At 45.0% G+C, this 19,799-nt stretch overlaps 1 protein-coding gene across 1 annotated transcript in view; it reads right to left on the bottom strand.

Annotated features, from left to right (window-relative positions):
* ABLIM3 (actin binding LIM protein family member 3) overlaps positions 1-19,799 on the bottom strand; it is a 133,366-nt gene that overhangs the window by 28,968 nt on the left and 84,599 nt on the right. Inside the window, exons 9-10 of the mRNA XM_049874031.1 lie at positions 6,368-6,426; positions 3,734-3,805 (exon numbers count right to left, since the gene is read on the bottom strand). Coding sequence (XP_049729988.1) covers positions 3,734-3,805; positions 6,368-6,426 — 131 coding nt within the window. The remainder of the gene's footprint in view (positions 1-3,733; positions 3,806-6,367; positions 6,427-19,799) is intronic.

Genomic DNA, 19,799 nt, shown 5'->3' with positions numbered 1-19,799 from the left:
GGTGCCCCGTACACCTCACAATTCTAATAGTAGGTACTGATATTATCCTTATTTTTGAGTTAGGAAACAGGCACAGAGAAATCAATTAACTTGCCCAAGTTAATTAGTTAATTCAGCCAATAAGAGGCAGAACCAGAATTTGAACCCAGGCAATCTAACCTGAGGGTCTGCCTACTCCACTGGCCTCTCCTGACTTCCTGTGATGGGAAGCTCACTGTCTTACACTGTCAGAGGGCTACACCCAGAAAGCTGCTCCTTACATGGACTGAAATGAGCCTCGAACTACTACTTTATTTTGCCTGAGCTCAGCCTCCTGGAATGGCATGTATTAAGAGACAGCTTCCTCTTACAAGTGACAGTCCATGTCTTGTGGCTCCTGAAGGCATGTCCTTTCCATGTTCACATCTCCAGCTGTTCCCTCTGTGACCCAGTGTCTGCTGTGGTCAACTGGGATCTGTTCCCCTGTAACTACTGTGGCTTTCAGGATCCTAGGGTGAGGTAAACTAAGACAGAGGCCACTTGTCCTCATAATGTATTTCTAATGCCATGGGAGAAAGTCTCAGGGCTCAGACTGACTAGAACAATTTTTATAAATACTTTATAAGTTTCAATATTTTAATAACTTCCCTAGTCCCTTCCACTGTTCATTACCCTTAGATCCAGTATCCACCCTTCCTTGCCTTGATTCGTGTCCTAAAACACTCCATGGGCTGCATCACCAGGATTTCTTGCTCTTTGGCTTTCAATTGGGTTTGGCCAGTGGGAGGCACCAGCAGAGACTGGAGGTTGGTGTACGCATTCCCCCTGCTCCCTTTCTGCCTGGCCATGGGCTTAGCCGTGGCCATGACTCTCTCCTGTCCAGTGGCTGCTCTTCCTCAGCTCCAGCTCCAGCCATCTTCTGTCACACTGTCCCTTTCCCTTGTCCCTTTAGGGCTAGGGGTGGTAACAGCAACCCACTGTTATAGTCCCTAGGTGCCTTACTATCTTTTTGGGTCCCCTTTACTATGCCCACACCTGGTAAGTGGCCCCCTCATGAAACCTCCTCTGTTAAGCCCCTTGAAGTGTGCTAGCTGACATCTGCCAGGTCCTTCCTGGAACAGACACCTACATCAATTTTGGAGTGTGCGGTAAAGGGAACCTCATCAGAAGAGTCCACTTGCTGAAGTAACTTCTGCCTTTTATGCTGGGATGTTGGATCTTGACATTGAGAGCTGTTGACATCTTGCAAACTCCAACTCAACATATATTATTCATCTTGGCACTTTACTCCAAACCTCAAAAATAGTAAATTTATAATTCTACCTGTAGCCTCTTTCCAGGGCTATAGATGAGCCTTAGGTCTGGAGACACAGTGACTACACAGAGGCATCCTAACGTAATTAGCCAGGAAAGAAGGAAGACAACACGTGGGGCTGGTTGAAGACAAACTCCCTTACAAGGATTCTAGCAGTTTTAGTGGGGGGTGGAGAAAATTTAAAAGTTTTCTGCCCCTTGTAGGTTCAATTTTAATATCAAATTTCACTATCTATGAAAACACAGGCAGTTTTCTATTTTCCTGCCTGTTATTATATATCACAAAAGAGGATGGATAGATTCTTCACTACATTCGGAGGACATACTTGGAATGTTTGACTTAAAACATGGCTCATAAGACATGTGCAGTCATTCCTCAGAGCAGCTGGAAGTGAGGCGCTGTAGGAGATGAGAGCAGGAAACTGGAGAAGGGGAGACACGTGCCTGTGCTAGGACCCAAGAGGCAACTGATCAAAGTGTACTGGACCCCGGTTGGAGGTCACAAGGGGAAGTTTCCAACTGCCGTTGTTCACTTGTAGTGCAGCTGCTTCTCACAGGGGCAACTCTCTGTAGCTCTGTCTAGGCCTCCAGGGTGAACATCATCAGAGACTTATTTCATGAAGGTCAACAAGGCTCCTCAGCAGCACAGAGGAGATGAGCTAGTGATTAATGGCATTAGAATGCAGCAGCTTCCTGAGCTCTCATAGTCTGGTCAATTCTCTTCTGGAGACAAGCTCATGTTTGTCAATCACTTTACAGTATACACCCTGAAACTAAGCCCATTAATCCTGCCCCATTCATAATACCAGGGAGACTATCATCTCTCTTGTTCTGGACAGAAATCTTTAATTCATACCACCTGTGATCAAAGTAGTTTGCCTTTTGTGGCAGCCACATGGCATTACTGACCCATATTGAAGTTGCAGTCAATGATAACATGTCTTTTTCTCATTTGAACAGATGAAGAGAGTAAAGGAAATAGGCCCATCAATGGGCATTAGCCAGTGATCGAAGAGGAAAGGGGGTGCAGATTTGGAGTAAGGTAATGATCTTGCAGTGGTCAGGCGCACCCAGGACTAGCTGGTTTAGAAATTGTATCTACAGCCTCTTATTAGGCATGGGTTTCCTGCTATAGATTATCAGTACCAATACCAGTACCAGTTGCTGTCAAGTCGATTCCGACTCATGGAAACCCCATGCCTGTATCAGAGTAGAACAGTACGCCACAGGGTTTTCAATGGCTGATTTTTTCAGAAGTAGATCGCCAGGCCTTTCTTCCAAGGTGCCTCTGGGTAGACTCAAACCTCTAACCTTTCAGTTAGCAGCAGAGCACATTAACTGTTTGTACCTTCCAGGGAATGCTATAGACTAGTTCCCCCATATATCTGGTCTTCTTGACTCTTTCAAATTGTGGAAGGCTGGAATAGTCCAGAGTCAATCAGATTGAGTTTGCTTATTGTCAGTCCTCTCCTCTGCTCATTTCAGTCTTCCCTATTTCCCCCACCTCTGTTAACTTCTGTTTATCCTTCAAATCTGAGCTTAAATGATTTTGCCTCAGGAATGCCCTCTCCCAACTGGTCCCTCTGTTATAAATTCTCAGGGCACCCTGTCCTTTCTCTTCCTTGCACTTACCATACCATAGCTGCAATGATTATCCACGTAATGATTTGCTTGATGTTATGAGGACAGACATCAGGTCTGTGAGGCTTACCACCATTTCCTGAGCGCTGAGCACTGCACTTAGTACGGAGTAGATTCTCAGCACATATTTGTTGAATGAATGGATGGATGTGTGAATAAACTACTCTAACTCAATTCTCATCCCTTCTGCCACATCCCTGGAAGATAATGAGCCTTTCTTTTTTGAATGCTTCTAGAGATGGGAGCTCCTGACCCTCCAAGTGGTCTACTCTCTCCTTGGACTACTCATATGATTAGAAAGCTCTTTTTTATGTTTGCAAATCCTTTATGGCTAAGCTTCCACATTCACATGGCTTCCTCTTCCTTTCTGCCTCTGTCACACACTTCCATCTCCGCATTAATATTCCCCACTGTCCTCCGATCCCACATTTTAACTTGCCCTTTCTCAGTTAAGCCATGGAAAAGGAGGCACCTTGTCCTGGCTTCAGAACTCATCAAGGGCTCTTGCTGTCAGTCATGCATTCTTTCTCGTGCTCCCACTGAACTCCATATGACCCCTGCAACTCTGGTGTGTAAATCTGCTACTAGACTGTGTGTTCCCCGAGGGCAGGGTCTATATCTGTCCTGTTGCCTTTGGTATCGTCAGAACCTAGCACAGAACCTGGCACATGACAAGCACGACCTAAGTATCGGTTGAATGAAATTCTGACTGCTGTCTTTGGCTATTTCCTCTTCCTTAAAAACTCTTTAAATAACAGGTCTGAGGATAAGAAAGGCCCTTTGGTGGCCTCATACATACGCAGATGACTCGATTGGGTGACCCAATGCTGGATCCAGGGGGTGAGATGGAAGTTTCGGATGTCCGCCTATGCTGTGGGGACAGACAAAGACAGAAGGGGTGAGGAGCTGCAGCTCAGGCTTGGCAGGAAGGGAGAGACAGGGGCGCAAGGATGTGGCTCTCTCTGTAGAGAACACCAGCAATACTGCTAAAATACTCTGGCTACTTCTGTACTTTCCCTAAGCTTTCTGCCTGTTTAATCAATGTCTGTTGTTGTTAGGCGCCATTGAGTCAATTCCAATTCATAGTGACTCTTTAGGATGGGGTAGAACCGCCCCATAGGGTTTCCAAGGAGTGGCTGGTAGATTTGAACTGCTGACCTTTCGGTTAGCAGTCAAACTCTTAACCACCGCATCAATAGCTGAGTGTGAATGAAATCCAAAATGAACAGGACTTTAGACTATTAAACAGAATGTGGATTTGCTTTCTACATACTTGCAACTGGCCTTTTAAACAGGAAGTTGCTCACAAAACTTCACTTTTGGCTATCCCAGTCAATAATGCATGTACTTTAAATGACTGAAAGAGTTTAGTATTCATTCCTTAAATCTGTTGCCTTCGAGTCGATTCCGACTCATAGGACAGAGTAGAACTGACCCACAGGGTTTCCAAGGAGTGCCTGGTGGATTCGAACTGCCGACATTTTGGTTAGTAGCCATAACACTTAACCACTACGCCACCAGGGTTTCCATTCATTCCTTAGCAGTTGTTTATTCAACATGTAAAGGTAGATTAAACTTCATATAATGGCACACAATACTGAGTCTTTATGGCATATCCATTGCAAATTGACACGAACCTAAGAGATAAACTAAAAAAAAATTCTTTCTCTGAACAATGGCAATGATGGATTAATAGTTCTCTTAGCAGAACAGCACGAAGTCAATCTTAGTGCACCTAAGAGAGCAGTAGCATCTTGTGGTTAAAAGTAAACCGATAGGGAATGAAGGACCACTAGTGGGTGATGTGATTCGTGGGATCCCAAATTCCTGATCAGTAAAAGAAGGGGCTAGTCTCAAGGATTGCTAAGTCCATTCCAGATCTCTCATCCTACAACTCCAAGAGTTCTCATGAGGCTCTATAGCAGTGCTTTCCAAAGGGTGAACTGTGAACTAGCAGTGGCTCTGGGGAGATGATCTTAGGTGGTAGCTTTGATAACACCAAGTCATAGAGTAATATTTAGAATTCTATTTCAATCCTCTTGATTAGATGGAGTAGAAGCCTCAATTTGGTGCTAATACACCTTCAACAACTCTCTTAACAGTTGATAGTCCCCTCCCCTCTTTTGAACAAAAAGAGAGCAGGCAACATTATCTAGCTGGAATTTATAAGACTTTCATTTTCATTGAATTTATTTTATGGTTACCTTCTATTTATAGCAAGTAATAATGGTTTTCCACTTGGTGTTAAAAGCTTTTCTTTTAAAATAAGCTTGCTTAAATAAAAGTAATGAGTTGATTTAAAGAAAACTATTAAATATACAATGATACAAGTGGTAGACAACATATGGTAAAAAGCATCAGGGTTGCAGAAGGATACTGGAGTTTGGCAAATGCTACCAAAAGGAAGAAGGAAGACGAGGCAGGAAAGGGCAATTAGGTCTTCTCACTCCCAAGATGGGAGAGGCCTTGGAAGAAATAGGAAAAAAAAACCAAAAACAAAAACTCACAGCTAAAAAAAATTAGATATCAGTAGACCCGATCTTTCACAAAATTTACATTAATTGGATGAGGTAGAAAAGCAAAGGAGACCATGTGTTGCTTGCTGGTCAGAAATTGTGCTCATGTGTTTTGAGTTGTCCAGAGCCCTGAGTGGCCATGTTGATATCCTGGGGCCAGAGTGTAAAGGCCTGTTGGAGATCTTGGAGTGCTGCTTCTCCCACAACAAACCCTCCAGGTATCCTCTCCACAGCATCATGGCCCCAGGATCTGGGCCCCTCCCTGCACCTGTGAGGCTCCACCCCCTCACTGAAAAAAACTGAGGTCCCTGGATTAAGCACCCAGTTTCCTAGGACTTCCTGGTACTTGTCAGAGCACAGTAATTCACAGGGAAGCAAGGGCCTCAGCTGGGCCAGTGTGTGCCCGGGGTGCTGGCTGTGCTTCTGCCGGGCTGCATTGCTGTGGGCAAACCACCACTCTCTTTAGAACTTGGTTTTCCCACTGGCAAAATGAAGATAAAAATTCTTGCCCGATCTGCCTCACAGCTTGCTTTGCAAACTGTCAATTACTGTGTTAATATTAACTATTATTATTAATAAGGGATCTTAGGCTCGGAAAAACCATGATATTAGTTTCTAAGAAAGGCTACCATCTTGGTGTGCGTTGGTAAGTTTATAGCCTTGCCCCGGAAAAACTCACACTTATACAGTGCTTTACAGTTTTCAAAGTGCTGTCACATCCAACGTATTAATCCCCTCGAAAGCCCCACGAGGCAGGTGTTACCATTAAGGAAGTCTGAGGATACAGGCATGCTTTCTGGAGTGTACACACTAAGGAATGCTGACTGTGCCCATTGCAGAGTGCCGCCTACCGCTAACTAGTGGTAAAAAGTATCCACGTAAGACTGCTGGTCTGGTATCACTATTAGCTTGCTTACCTTTAACTTCTTCTCTGCCCGGGCTGCCTGTTTGCAGATGGGGTGCCAAACCTCAGAACCTAAGGGGTCAGGGAAATAACAAAGGCTCAGACATATCCAAACCTCCCAGCATTCTGAATCTTCCCTCATCCCCACTCACTCAGCAGGCAGCACGGATGGTGGACCTATCAGTAGGATCACCCCTTGGTTTCCCCGCCTCTCTGCTGGTACACCCACCCACACTTCCTCAATTTTGAACACCCACACACCCTTCTGCCTGTCCAATTCCTACCTGTTCCTCAAGGTTCAGATCTCACATGACATCTTCTTGGAAATTTTCTTACCTGTCAGCTGGGAGTGACTTCTCTCTCCTCTGTGATCCATTGTTCTTTGTATTTCTCTCAACACATATGGTTTTGAATCACAGTAACTTGTGGATTTATCACTCCAACTAAATTAAGAGCTCCTCTGGGCTGGGACTGAGCTTTACTCATTGCTGTCTCTCCCAAGCACCCAGTGTGGGACTTTACACTTAGCAGACGCTCCATACATGTTTGGGGGGGTAAAGGGATCAGTGGATGACTGGCAGTGAGTGACACAGCAGGTGGTCAATAAATACTTGTTGGATGAATGGATTGCGGTGGGGATGAAATAAAATGACAGACCGTGGTGAACTCCAGCCTTCTTGCTCTTCAAAGACTAATGACAGGCTACCAGAGTTACCACATTTTAGGGGAGGAGGTGTCATGGGATGTATTCGGCTTGACAGTATTGTCTTGACCTGCTAATTCCCAAGAGAATCTAGACTTCAAATTTAGTTCATGGCTAATGCCCGTATTTCATTGTGGGTGGGGTCCAGTTGACCAGCCCCATACCTGAGGTGCCAATTTGGAAAGGCATGAGCAACAGGTGGCTGGTCACATGCTGAGAAGCCCCAAATATTACACATTCCCCAAAGAAGGGACAGGTGTCTTGGATTAGAAAGAAAAATAGGAACATATTATCCCTCTGGTGCCATTCCTCCTGTAACTAGCTCTAAAAGGAAAGGAGCCAGCAAATGGCTGGATTCCTGAGCACCCAGATGGCATCTGTTTGTCTAACTTTGTTTCTAGAATATACTCTCCATTATGGTTTGTTGCCTGGAACCCCCAGGACTGGAATACTGGCTTAGCAACATGGGGGATAGTGTAAGGTTGAGCAATTACCCAGACTGGAAAGGGGAGAGAGATGATGGGCTTGTGGGAAGGACATCTGGGTTCTTGTTGCTCCTCGACCCCTAACTCACCCTCCCTTGGGCTACCAGTCTCTTCTTCAGAAAAACAACGAGGTGGGAGTTAGATGGTCTCAGAGATTATTTTCATGTCCAGAATTCTAACCCTAGGGCCAGTTCTGTCATTTGTAGACTAGGGATCCCCGATTCTTGTTTACTTACATTCTCTGGTATTCCTAAATCACTCAACAAGCCTTTAATTCCTTCTAGTTTTTTTTTTTAAATGTAAGGTGCAGTGGCCCTCAGAGCCCAGTAGAGGGACTCCAGGGCTGTGACTCAATCAGCAATCACAGGGTGTGTCCACTACCCAGCCAGGAGCTAGCCAGGATCCTTCCTTGCCTGCGGGAGTTATTAGAGAGAACATTTCCGGTTTCTCTCTGAGTTGCCCCTGAATCCACCAAGCCTACCAGGAGTTGTTTATCACGGTGGCTCCGGCAGGAAACACATGTTACAGGTCACTGTAGGAAATGGCCGAGCCGGATACAGAGGTCTAAGAAGGTCATGCGACTCAGTGAAAGAGACACAGGGAAGGTAAAGGGTCAGGCAGGAGTCCTCGGGGGGGAAGTGATCTGGAAAGTGAGGGGTCACACTAGATGGTCTCTCTTGCCTTCTGACTCTGACATTAACATAACTGCTGAGCCACAAATGGCCATTAGCTTTAGCACTCTGCACCCAGGAAAGCATGTTCATTACAGTGTGTGTAGGGGGCAGGGGGAAGGGGGATCAAAAGAGAGAAAGAAAATTTAACTAGAAGTGAAAAAAAGAAAAATCAGGAGCTTGGGAGTTGGCACTATATTGTCTAAATAAAAGAGGGCCAAAAAGGAATTTGCTAGTAGTTGTTTTTTTTGGCAATGAACTTAGATGGATGAAAGGAAGAAAAGGTGGTTTGTTCATGAAGATCCCATGAAATTATGGTCTACTGAGCTTATGCCACATAGCTTATGCCACATAGCTTATGCCACATAGTTAAAAGATATGACATTAAAAGAAATACAACATCCCAAGTGAAGAAGGTGATTACTCTCTTCTCTGGACTCCAGCACCTAGAACAGTGACTGGTGCATACATGTTTAATAAAGAAATGAATGACTGACTGGTTGTATCCTGCCTTTGCATTTTAAAAAAGACACAGGGCGAAATGCACCCAGAGGAGAAGAGTAACCGGGATGGAGAGGGGACTCAAAATAGGCCATAAGGCAGGGTGTTCGCCTTGGGGAAGAGAAGACTTTACAGAGGTGAAAACTGTTTTTGAATATATATATATATGAGATTTAAAACAAAATATTTTATTTTTTTTGCTGTTGTTGCTGTAGAAAATGTACACAGCAAAGCAAAACCTGTCTTTGAATATTTTAATGACTATTGGGAAGAAGAATTAACTTGTTCTGCATGTCTTGGAAAGTAGAACTAGAACTGAGGGCTACAAGTTTCAGAGAAGGAAAATTTAATATGTGAAGGCTGGGTGGCTTCAATCATCTGATAGTGAGCTCCCTGTCCCTGAAAATATTTAAGTACACACTGGGTGGATAAACACTGGGCAGAAATATTGTGGAGAAGATCACACGGTAGTTACACTAAAGGACGTTTACTATTCCTCCCAACCCTTAGAGATTCTATTTTCACTGTAGCAGGCTTCTCTGTATAAGAAAATAATTATTTGCTCAGACCCAATAATCTTGACTAGAATATAAATTCCACTAGGAGAGGGACCGTATCTGTCTTGTCTCCAGATGTATGTGTGGGGACGGGCAGACCAAACTAAACCAAACCCGTTGCTCTTGAGTTGATTCTAACTCATAGTGACCCTATAGGACAGAATAGAACTGCCCCATAGGGTTTCCAAGGAGCACCTGGTGGATTTGAACCACCGAACTTTTGGTTAGCAGCCAGAGCATTTAACCACAACACCACCAGGGTTATGTGCTAAATGGTGGATTCTCAGTAAAAACTAATGGAATCAAAGAATAAACAAAAGAAACATGAAAATGTATGTTAGGTCAGTTGGATTCTCTAAGCTGGGCTCAGAGATTTTGACAAGTATTACGATCTAGATTCTCATTCAACTTCTACTATTCCAGATGGAGTGTATATAATACTATTCGTTAGATTAAACCCAAACTAGTTGCTGTGGGGTTGATTCCAACTCAAGGAGACTCCATGTGTGTCAGAGTAGAAGCGTTCAACGGCTGATTTTTTGGAAGTAGATCGCCAGGCCTTTCTTCCAAGGTGCCTCTGGGTGGACCTGAACCTCCAAATTCTTGGTTAGCACTAGTGCATTAACGGTTTGCACTACTCAGGAACTCCTTTGCTTGATTAGGGCTTGTCAGAGTGTGACCTGTGGACCACCTGTCTTGGAGCCTGGTAAAATGCAGATTCCTGGGCCTCATGCAGAGCCAATGACAACACGTGGTCAGGAGGTGAGGCCTGGGACTCAGGTACTTTTATGACTCTAAATTTGAGAGCCACTGGGCTAAAATCCAGATAACGCTACAACTCAGTTCTTTTGGAATGTCGTGGGATAAAAAAAACCAACTTTCCGAGATAAAACTCTAACTTCGTATAAGAATTCAACACCTTTTGCTTGTTAGGAGTCACACTTTTTTATCTTCTGAGATTGTCCCTCACAATTCCAGGTCCTACCGTTAAAACGTACTGCAAAGGTTCTGGAAGGCAAGGATTAGCTATTTCTGTATCAGCTGACTCAGAGATAGAGATTTAATCTCCCAAACCGTCCCTCATCCCTGTTAGGCTGATTTTAATCTTTAGCAGAGTCAGCGGTCTTATCTCTCAGTTTGGTATGGCACACCCCACACCTGTAACATCTGGGCTTATTTAATGTTTAGAAACCTACTTACCATTCTGCTGGCCCTTCAGAGTTAATTGGCTGACACTCTTTTTTGTTGTTGTTTTTGCATCAGTGGAGATTGTATTGCCAGAGCTGGAGCTGGTACCACAGTCTTCCAGAACACCGACCAGGGTTATGAACAGAGTGGCCCAGCGAAAGTGGCCTGCCCGAACGTTCTGTTTCCTTAGCATGGTGTTTTTAAACATTTTTGAATCCGAATGTCTTTAAACACTGTAGGTCACCAGTGACCCTCCCTGCCATCACTCCCACCCTCATCATACATTTGTGTAGGTATTTAAGTTTTTGAGCCCTGATCCTAACCATGGTGTTCTTGTATAACAGGTTTCTTCCTCCAGATTTCTCTGGACCACAGCAGGGTAAGGTTTCTCAGGGTTCCACTCTAGTGTCAGCAGCATTACCTTTGTGACACAGACTTGCTGAACCTAAAACGCCCACTGCTGTCAAGTAGATTCTGACTCCTGGTGGTGTCTCTGTGGGTTACAGAGGAGAACTGCTCCATAGAGTTTTCTTGGTTGTAATCTTTACAGAAGCAGATCACCAGGCCTTTCTTCCACATTGGCACCGGGTGGGTTCGAACTGCCAACCTTTAGGTTAGTAGCTGAGCACCACATAGGCTTGTTCCAAAACCAAAATCAAACCCATTGACATTGAGTCAATTCTGACTCATAGACACCCTGTAGGACAGAGTAGAGCTGCCCTATAGGGTTTCCAAGGCCGTGATCTTCACAGAAGCAGACTGCCACATCTTTCTTCCGTGGGTTTGAACTGCTGACCTTTTGGTTAGCAGCTGAGTGCTTAATCACTGCACTACCAGGGCTTCTCATAGGCTCGCTAAAAAAAAAAAAAAAAAAAAAAAACCCATTGCCATTGAGTCGATTCCGACTCATAGCGACTCTATAGGACAGAGTAGAACTGCCCCATAGAGTTTCCAAGGAGCGCCTTGTGGATTCGAACTGCCGACCTTTTGGTTAGCAGCCGCGGCCCTTAAGCACTATGCCAGCACGGTTTCCATAGGCTTGCTAGGACCTTGGAATTGCTCCCTTACCATCCCTGCCCAGGCCCCCTGCAGGTGGACCATCTCTGCAGACCACAAGGCACTCTGCTCTCCATGTGTTACTAAGGGTTCCAAACTTAGCAGGAGGGAGAAGGGCAGGCACTTCTGCTGGATCTCATGTGTAATAATGACAACGACCCCATTATTATTATTATTTTGGGCATTAGTAGATCTTGCCATATATCAGATACTCTTTATGCATTATTTAATATAGTACTCTTAAGGGATTTGAATCCTGATTTCATCACTTAGTAGCTGCATCGTCTAGAGCAAGTCGGCTACTTTTCTGGGCCTTGGTTTCCTCATCTAGAAAATGGGGATGATAAACCGTACCCCCTCAAAGGTTTGCTGTGAGGATTAACGAGGTAATATTTGTACAGCACCGCAAACAGTGTCCAGTCTGTAGTAGGCACTACGTAGGTGTTAAGGAGCCCTGGTGGCACAAACGGTTGAGCAGTTGGCTGCTAACTGGAAGGTTAGCCATTTGAATCTACCCAGTAGCTTGGCAGGAGAAAGACCTGGCAATCTGCTCCTGTAAAGGTCACAGCCAAGAAAACCCTATAAGGCAGCTCTACTCTGTCACATGGGGTTGCTATGAATCGGTATTGACTTGGTGGCACCCAACAACATAATGCAGGTGTTAGTTGTTATTGTTATCTCCCCTCCCCAAACCCAAAAATAATGTTTGCCAGATTGGGGGTGCAGGTGGTGTTGATTCCCCCCTCCCAGGAGCCGGGGCCTGGGTGAACCAGGGAGATGCAGTGAGTGGAGGACCGGCTGGGCAGATGGCGCTACCGAACAGAAGCTGAGCTTGGCTGTCAGCGGCCCGTCCTGGGAGGCTGGGCTTGTGCCCAGGGACAAAGGCTCCTCTGCAGAGGTAGGAAAGGCGGGCTTGCCGGGAGCTGACATGACTAAGTAGGCTCAAAGCTTAATAAAGAGTTTGAGGGAGAAAGGTGTTTTGTTCCCATGAAGTTGGTTACCAGGGAGGATATCAGGCAGGATGAGGAAAGGAGAATGGCAATACCGAGGTGCCAAATAATTCGTGGGAAATAGTGACTGTTGATAACAACAATTAGGACAATAATTAACATTTATTGAGAGTTTAGTATGTGCCAGGCACTAAATATTCTTATTGTTATTATTATAACTAATATTTACAGAGTGCCTGTTTCAGGCTTATGTTACACACTTTGTAATAATAATACTTCAATGAAAAATAATGATAACTAACATTTACTGAACACATAGGCTGGGCCCTATGATCAGTGTTGTTAATAATGATAACGACAACAGCCAGCATTTATTGAGTGTGCTGCATCATGGGAATGGCTATATCCACATTAAAAACCAGTTGCCATCAAGTCAGCTTTGACTCACGGCGACCCCATTTGTGTTAGAGTAGACTGTGCTCCATATGGTTTTCAATGGTTGATTTTTTGGGAAGTAGATTGCCAGGCCTTTTTTCTGAGGCACCTCTGGGTGGACTTGAACCTTCAAACTTTTGATTAGCAGCCAAGCACACTAAACATTTACTCCACCCAGGGACTCCATAGTTATATTACTAGGTGTTTATCATGAGTTCAGCAATCCCTGGGTGGTGTAAATGATTAACGCACTAGGCTGCTAATTGAAAGGTTAGAGGTTCGAGTCCACCCAGAGATGCCTCAGAAGAAAGTCCTGGTGACCTCTTTCTAAAAATTCAGACATTGAAAATTCTGTGGAGCACAGTTGTCCTCTGACACACAAGCGGTCACCAAGAGCTGGAACGGGCTCAACAGCAACTGCTTAGTTAATTAGTTATCACGAGCTCAGACAGTGCCAGGCTCTGTGCTAAGTCTTTATCTTATCTTACTTAGTCCTGACATAGTTCTGTGAGGTGGGGCCTCTCATTATTTCTGTTTTAAAGATGGAGAAATTGGGGTTCAGGAAGGTTGTCCACCTGTCGATCGCTGATCTGGGTAGGGGCATGTGACCAAAGCCAGGCTTGTTGGAGTCTCTCTGGGCTTCTTCTGCACTCAGCAGGGAACTCTGTCTCTCTGTACGGATACTGGCTCGGGGCGGGCTATGCCATCCTTCCTTCCATAAGGAGACAGCCACTCTGGGCAGGAGGGCATGAGACCAAACACAAAGAGCAACAGGGAGCAGAGCCATCTGATGGCACCCGAGTCCCTCAGCGCAGCCCTGCTGCTCCTGGATGCTTGTTAGTTCTGTGAGTCCATCAATCCCTTTTTTGCCTAATGCAATTTTAGTTTGCTCTCTGTCACCTAAAAAGTCCAGACTAATAAAACATCTCATTGAGCTAAAACCAGAGTATCTGACAAGTTCTTGACTTGCCCTGCAGGCAATTTTGTTTTCCAGAAAACAGTGGAAGCAACCAGGGAAATTGCTACTCTGTACCTAACTCTGACCAACACCGACAAATTGGCTGGTGAAGTGGATGTGACGTGTAACCAAGGAGAAAACGGCCACATCATCATGAGTTTGTGATGACCTGAGAGGAGCCAGCTGGAAATAGACTTTGGAAAGACAAACCTTAAACTACAACAGTATAATATTTTCTATATGATTCAAGATGTTTGGTAATCCTACAGAATGAAAAAAAATTAATCTGCAGCTCATCAAATATTAAAACATACTCTAAGATGAAACATGCTCAGTAGAGTCAGACTTTAGGAAATATCAGTTTAGCACAGTAACAGGATATGTTTGAAGAGTCTAAAATTATGTAGTAGGATTGGGGAAACATAGATTTAGAGTTTTTAAGCATAACTCCTACAACCTAAGCTGTCAGCAGAGAGATCCAAATTTAAAATAATAATGCTAACTACTAAATTATAGCAGCCAATACTACTTTCATGCCTTTTAAAGGACGGCTTGATGAGCTGCTTTGACTGTGACTGAGGGCTGGTGTGTTCAGCAACCCATAACAATGGAGGCGCCTCTCTTGAACATCTATGAGCTTTATGCTCCTCTTACGAGGTACTTGTCAGAGGAAAATGAGGCTGTAGCTAAATATCAGTGGCATCTCCAGCTGAGCCCGAAAGACGTACCTCCTCGTACTGGAACCTTGTATCACGTGAACAACGACAACAAAAAAGTGATCTGAAAGACACTCATTTATACAAGAGAAAGATTGGTGTAATTACTGAAACAAGCTCCGAGGGCTCTGTTTTTTATTTGCATGAACACAGAACTAGGCTTTTTGCTTTATTTGCAGCCAAGGATACCTCACAAAATCTAATGAAAGCTATGGTCCCCCTCCCTGGAGAAACACACACACACACACACACAAAAAACCTGGCAAACAGTTTCAAGGGATTCATGGAATTCTGAAGGCCAACTATGAACCACAGGCCAAAAATTCTGATCATTGACGCAAGAAATCTGCCTTACCAAACCCTAAGCAACATTCACGCTACTTGACCTTGGCCAAGTGATGCGATATCTCTAAACTCGCATTTGTCGTTTCTAAAATGAAACTGTTAACAGGTTTTAGCTCAGAGGGTTGTGAAAATAAAAAGGATACTGCACTTACAATTCTTTGTACAGTGCCTGGCACGTAGTAAGTACTGGACAAATATAGGCGGATGGCATTTTATTATTATTGGCAGGATCCACAATTTGTTACAATGTTTTCCTTAACAGAGCAGGGTTTGTACTAGAAATTCGGAAATCATTTTGTGCCTGGTGGGATTGAGTTAAATATACAAACGATAATTGTTATGGGTTGAATGATGTCCCCCCTAAATAGGTGTTGTAAATCCTAACCCCTATACCTGTGGATATAATCCCATTTAGGGATAGGGTTTTCTTCATTACATTAATAAGGCTAGATCTGTATAAGGTCTGTCTTAAGCCAATCACTTTTGAAAGATAAAAAGAGCAGATGAGGCACCAAAGCAAAAAAGCACAAATGAGGAAAAACAGATGCCACGTGGAGATCCCCAAGGAAGGCCGAGAAGAAGCTTAGAGAAGCTAAGACCAGAATTTTCCCCCAGAGTGGACAGAAAGAGGTTTCCTGTTGAGGTGCCCTGAACTTGGATCTCCCAAACTGTGAGAAAATAAATCTCTCTTTGTCAAAGCCACCCACTTGTGGTATTTCTGTTATAGCAGCACTAAGAAACTAAGACGGAATTAGAGACCTGATCAGAAATATGCAGCTGGCATCTTTGCCTCGGGCCCATGGAGCAGAGGACTACTTGGGAGTAGGCCCCCCAAAAAACACAAACCAAACCCATTGCCGTTGAGTCAATTTCGACTCATAGCGACCCTACAGGACAGAGTAGCACTGCCCCATAGAGTTTCCAAGGAGTGCCTGGAGGATTCGAACTGCCAACCTTTTGGTTAGCAGCTGTAGCTCTTAACCACTACATCACCAGGGTTTCCTGGGAGTAGCCACAAGGGGAGAAAAAGAATGTTTCCTCCCCTTTTTCTTGGTTCCAGCACATTTAGAACAAGAAAAAAATCTATCTCATGGACCACATTTTGGGTTTAGAAAAACTCTCACAAGTTCAACAATGATAACCTTTGTGATTTCAGTATAAATTTTGCCCCAACTTGCAGAATTCTGGCTACAATTTTGCTGCACAAAATCAGTGACCTAGTTTCCTTGTGAAGTCCAAATGAAGGATTTGGACAACACATAGATTAGAAATCTGGCATCTTGCCACAACAGTTAAAAGACCGAATACGCAACAGAACTTAAAACGAATAGAGGAAAACTTGCTCTTGTCCTCTGGGGCCCCTGAGGTTCTCATCCAGACAGACGTCAGACTTCTCCCAATTAGAGCCCATCAGAAAGCAATCACACAGGAATGAAAACACAAACAAACTGACCAAAAGAATCTCCAGAGGACCATTTGCCAGTAGCACTCTTCGTCCAGCTACAGAACGGACAAGACTGGGTTTACGGGCTTAGCAAGTTTGCTAATGTGCTCTCTCTGGTGGATGTTTCATTACGGGGTACTCAGCAGTTTCACATTCATCCTTGCCCCTAATATTCGCCAGGACTTCATGGCGTATGCCTGCACTCTGTGCACCCGGTATGCCGGCCTGCCTGTTTCTCCACCACCTGCTGTTCTCTCTGCCTCCATTGTCTTCCGTCCCCTCCTCACGCTCCCACCTCCGACTCATTTTCAAGATCTTCGCTTGAAATGTCCCTTCTTAGGAGGAACCTTTCTGGCCTCTCAAACTAGATCAGGGGCCACTTCCCCTTCCTAGTACTACCACAGTTTGTCACTGAATATTTGCTCTTAAAGGCCATCTCCCCTTCCAGATAGTAAACTCCACCAGGGCAGTAACCACGTGCCTGGCACATAGCGTGGCCTCAATTTGAATGGAATAATGAAAGACAGTATCATTATCCATATTTTACAGGTGAAGGGAGAGACTCAGAGAAGGAAGTCACTTTTCAAGGTCAAAGCCCACTATTGGAAGAGCTGCCGTTTGAACCCAGGAGTCCTAGCTCCCAAATGACTCTTCCCACTCCTATACTGCCTGAGAGGAGGGTTTTCTTGCTATTTCTGGGGGACATAATTTAGAGTCCTGGTGTTCCCACCTGGTGAGGGACTCCAAAACAGTCACAGGCCAGCTCTCAGTGGGTAGCAGAACCCTCCAGTGGCTGCTACCCTCAAGACGCCCACAGCCCGAGTCAGCATGACTCCAGCACTGGATCATCTAGTCCCCCTTGTTTCAGGATCACTCAGCAACCCTCGAGGCAGGTCCTCAAACACCCTGAAATTACTCCCACTCTCCCAGGAGCCAGGACAATAGGGATGGGGATAATTAACGAGGAGGATGACAGGCCCTTCTTCATCACCAAGAATATCTCCCACCTACTGGAGGCATTTTTGCCTTAGGTTTGATGGCGTGTGCTTTCTCATGATTGCAAGGCCTATTCCCTTTATTTAATCACTTAACTCTTTCAACGTTGTGCAAAGCTCTGGTCAGAGATCCTACTACATGAGGGCGTAAGCCCCACGTCAGCAAGGAGCTTGTCTGACTTGTTCACTGTGACATCTCCAGTTTTGGAACAGCTCCAGACACACAGTAGGTGCTCCATAAAGGAACTGAGAGCTTAGCATGTGTCAGAAGCTTACCATACCTATTGTCTTAGTTATCTAGCGCTGCTATAACAGAAATACCACAAGTGGATGGCTTTAATGAATAGCAATTTATTCTCTCACAGTTTAGGAGATCTGAAGTCTGAATTCAGGGTTCCAGCTCCAGGGGAACGCTTTCTCTTTCTGTTGACTCTGGGCGAAGGTTCTTGTCATCAGTCTTCCCCTGGTCTAGGAGCTTTTCAGCACAGGGATCCCCAGATCCAAAGGACATGCTCTGCTCCTGACACCACCTTCTTGGCGGTATAAAGTCCCCATGTCCCTGGAGTGAGGTTCTCATGTCTCTCTGCTGGATTCCCTCTTTTATATCTTAAAAGAGATTGACTGAAGACATAACTTAATCTTGTAGATTGAGTCCTGCCTCATTAACATACCTGCCTCTAATCCTACCTCATTAACATCATAGAGTAGGATTTATTACACATAGGATAATCACATCAGGTGACAAAATGGTGGACAATCACACAATACTGGGAATCATGGCCTAGCCAAGTTGACCCACATTTTTTGGGGACACAATTTAATCCACGACAACTATATATTACAGGGACTGTTATTTGCCTATTTTATAGATAAGGCTACCAACATTTAGAGAGTTAAGAGGCTTGCCCAGGGTCAGTCAAAAAATTTAATAAGCAGTGGCGCTAGGACTCAACCCCGGGCAGTCTGGGCCCAAAACACTAAATGGGAAAGATGAGGATTAGGAATTCAGGCGGGAAAGTAAAGATGTTGGGTATTCTTGGATGCATAGAGAAGGGATGTGGGCATGAGGGCAGCTCCAAAACTAGGAGGTACGTTCACCAGTGAAGAGGAAGAGAAATACTATACAACACATTTTCAAATCAAGCTCAAAGTCCTGATTCCTATGGAGGTCAGGGTCCATGGAGGCAGTTTGTTGAGACTCAGGTGGACTTGCCAGCACAAAACACAGGGGACCATAGCAGAAACCACTCAGGACCTTGGCACTGACGAATGGGTACTCAAGGGAAGGGGGGGACTAGATCCCAGAGGGTAAAGCAGAGAGAGCTTGGGGTCAGAGTCAGAGGAAAGGTCCTGCTCTGCCCCGGTGTGCTGTGGTTCTCAGGCAAGACTCTTCCTCTCTCTGGGGCTCAGTTTTCCATTCTATATCATGAGAGTTGTTATTTTACAATCTAGGGTGACTTCTGGGGTCCTTTCACTTCTAACACTTGTATGACTGTACGATGTGGGTCAATTTGTAGTCTTAGCGACACAGCACCCTAGAAATGGTCACCTGGTCCAATTCAACAGAGAAATTCCTCCTACAGCATCCCCAGCAATGGTACAAGTTTCTGTTGAATAGCTTTAGGTCAGTGGTTCTCAAGCAGGGATGATTTTGCCCCCTGGGGGACATATGGCAACGTCTGGACATTTTTGCTTGTCACAATGGGAGACAGTGTGTTATTGGCATTAATTGGTAGAGGTGAGGGATGCTACTGAACATCCTACAAGGCACAGGACATCCCATCACAACAAAGAATTATCTGCCCCATAGTACCAAGGTTGAGAAATCCTGCTCTAGGCACAGGGTTTATTATGTTTTGGGGGAACTCATAACTGTGGGTGTCTGTGGTTAGGATGAGCTTGACAGGAAGCCACGTTCCCTGTAGCTACTGGGCCTTAGATCTGCCTTCTGGGGAAATCCGGAGGAAGAGCCCTCGCTCCTCCCCAAGATGGCTATTCAACATCTGGGGAATGATAGTCACACAATTCAGCCAACAATGATCACTTGAAGAGTGAGTATGTGTGGGGCCCATGTCAGGACTGAGGGGTCAGGCCAAGAGCAAGGGGTCACAGAAAGAGGACCAACAACTCCCATACAGGCTGGAGAGGACCAGGTGCAAACAAAGGGCTGTGAGAACTCAGGGAGGAGGAGGTGCATTCAGTTGTGGGTAGGGTTGGGGGAGTAAGGGGGCTTTATAAAGGTAGGTAGTGACTGGATGGAATTTAGAATGGTAGAATTTCCAAAGGAAGGTACAGGAAGACAAGAGTGTTCTGGGAGGTATGCAAGGGAAGAGCAACAACTCAGAGGCAGGAAGGGCCATGAGTTCATTTGAGGGACCAGACACCGTCCTTGCCACAAGCCCAGCCTGGTCCTGCCACGGCCCACCTCCAACCTCATCTCT

The sequence above is a fragment of the Elephas maximus genome, chromosome 2 (assembly GCF_024166365.1).
Source record: "Elephas maximus indicus isolate mEleMax1 chromosome 2, mEleMax1 primary haplotype, whole genome shotgun sequence".
NCBI lineage: Eukaryota > Metazoa > Chordata > Mammalia > Proboscidea > Elephantidae > Elephas > Elephas maximus.
This window is presented reverse-complemented; position numbering and strand designations above follow the sequence as displayed.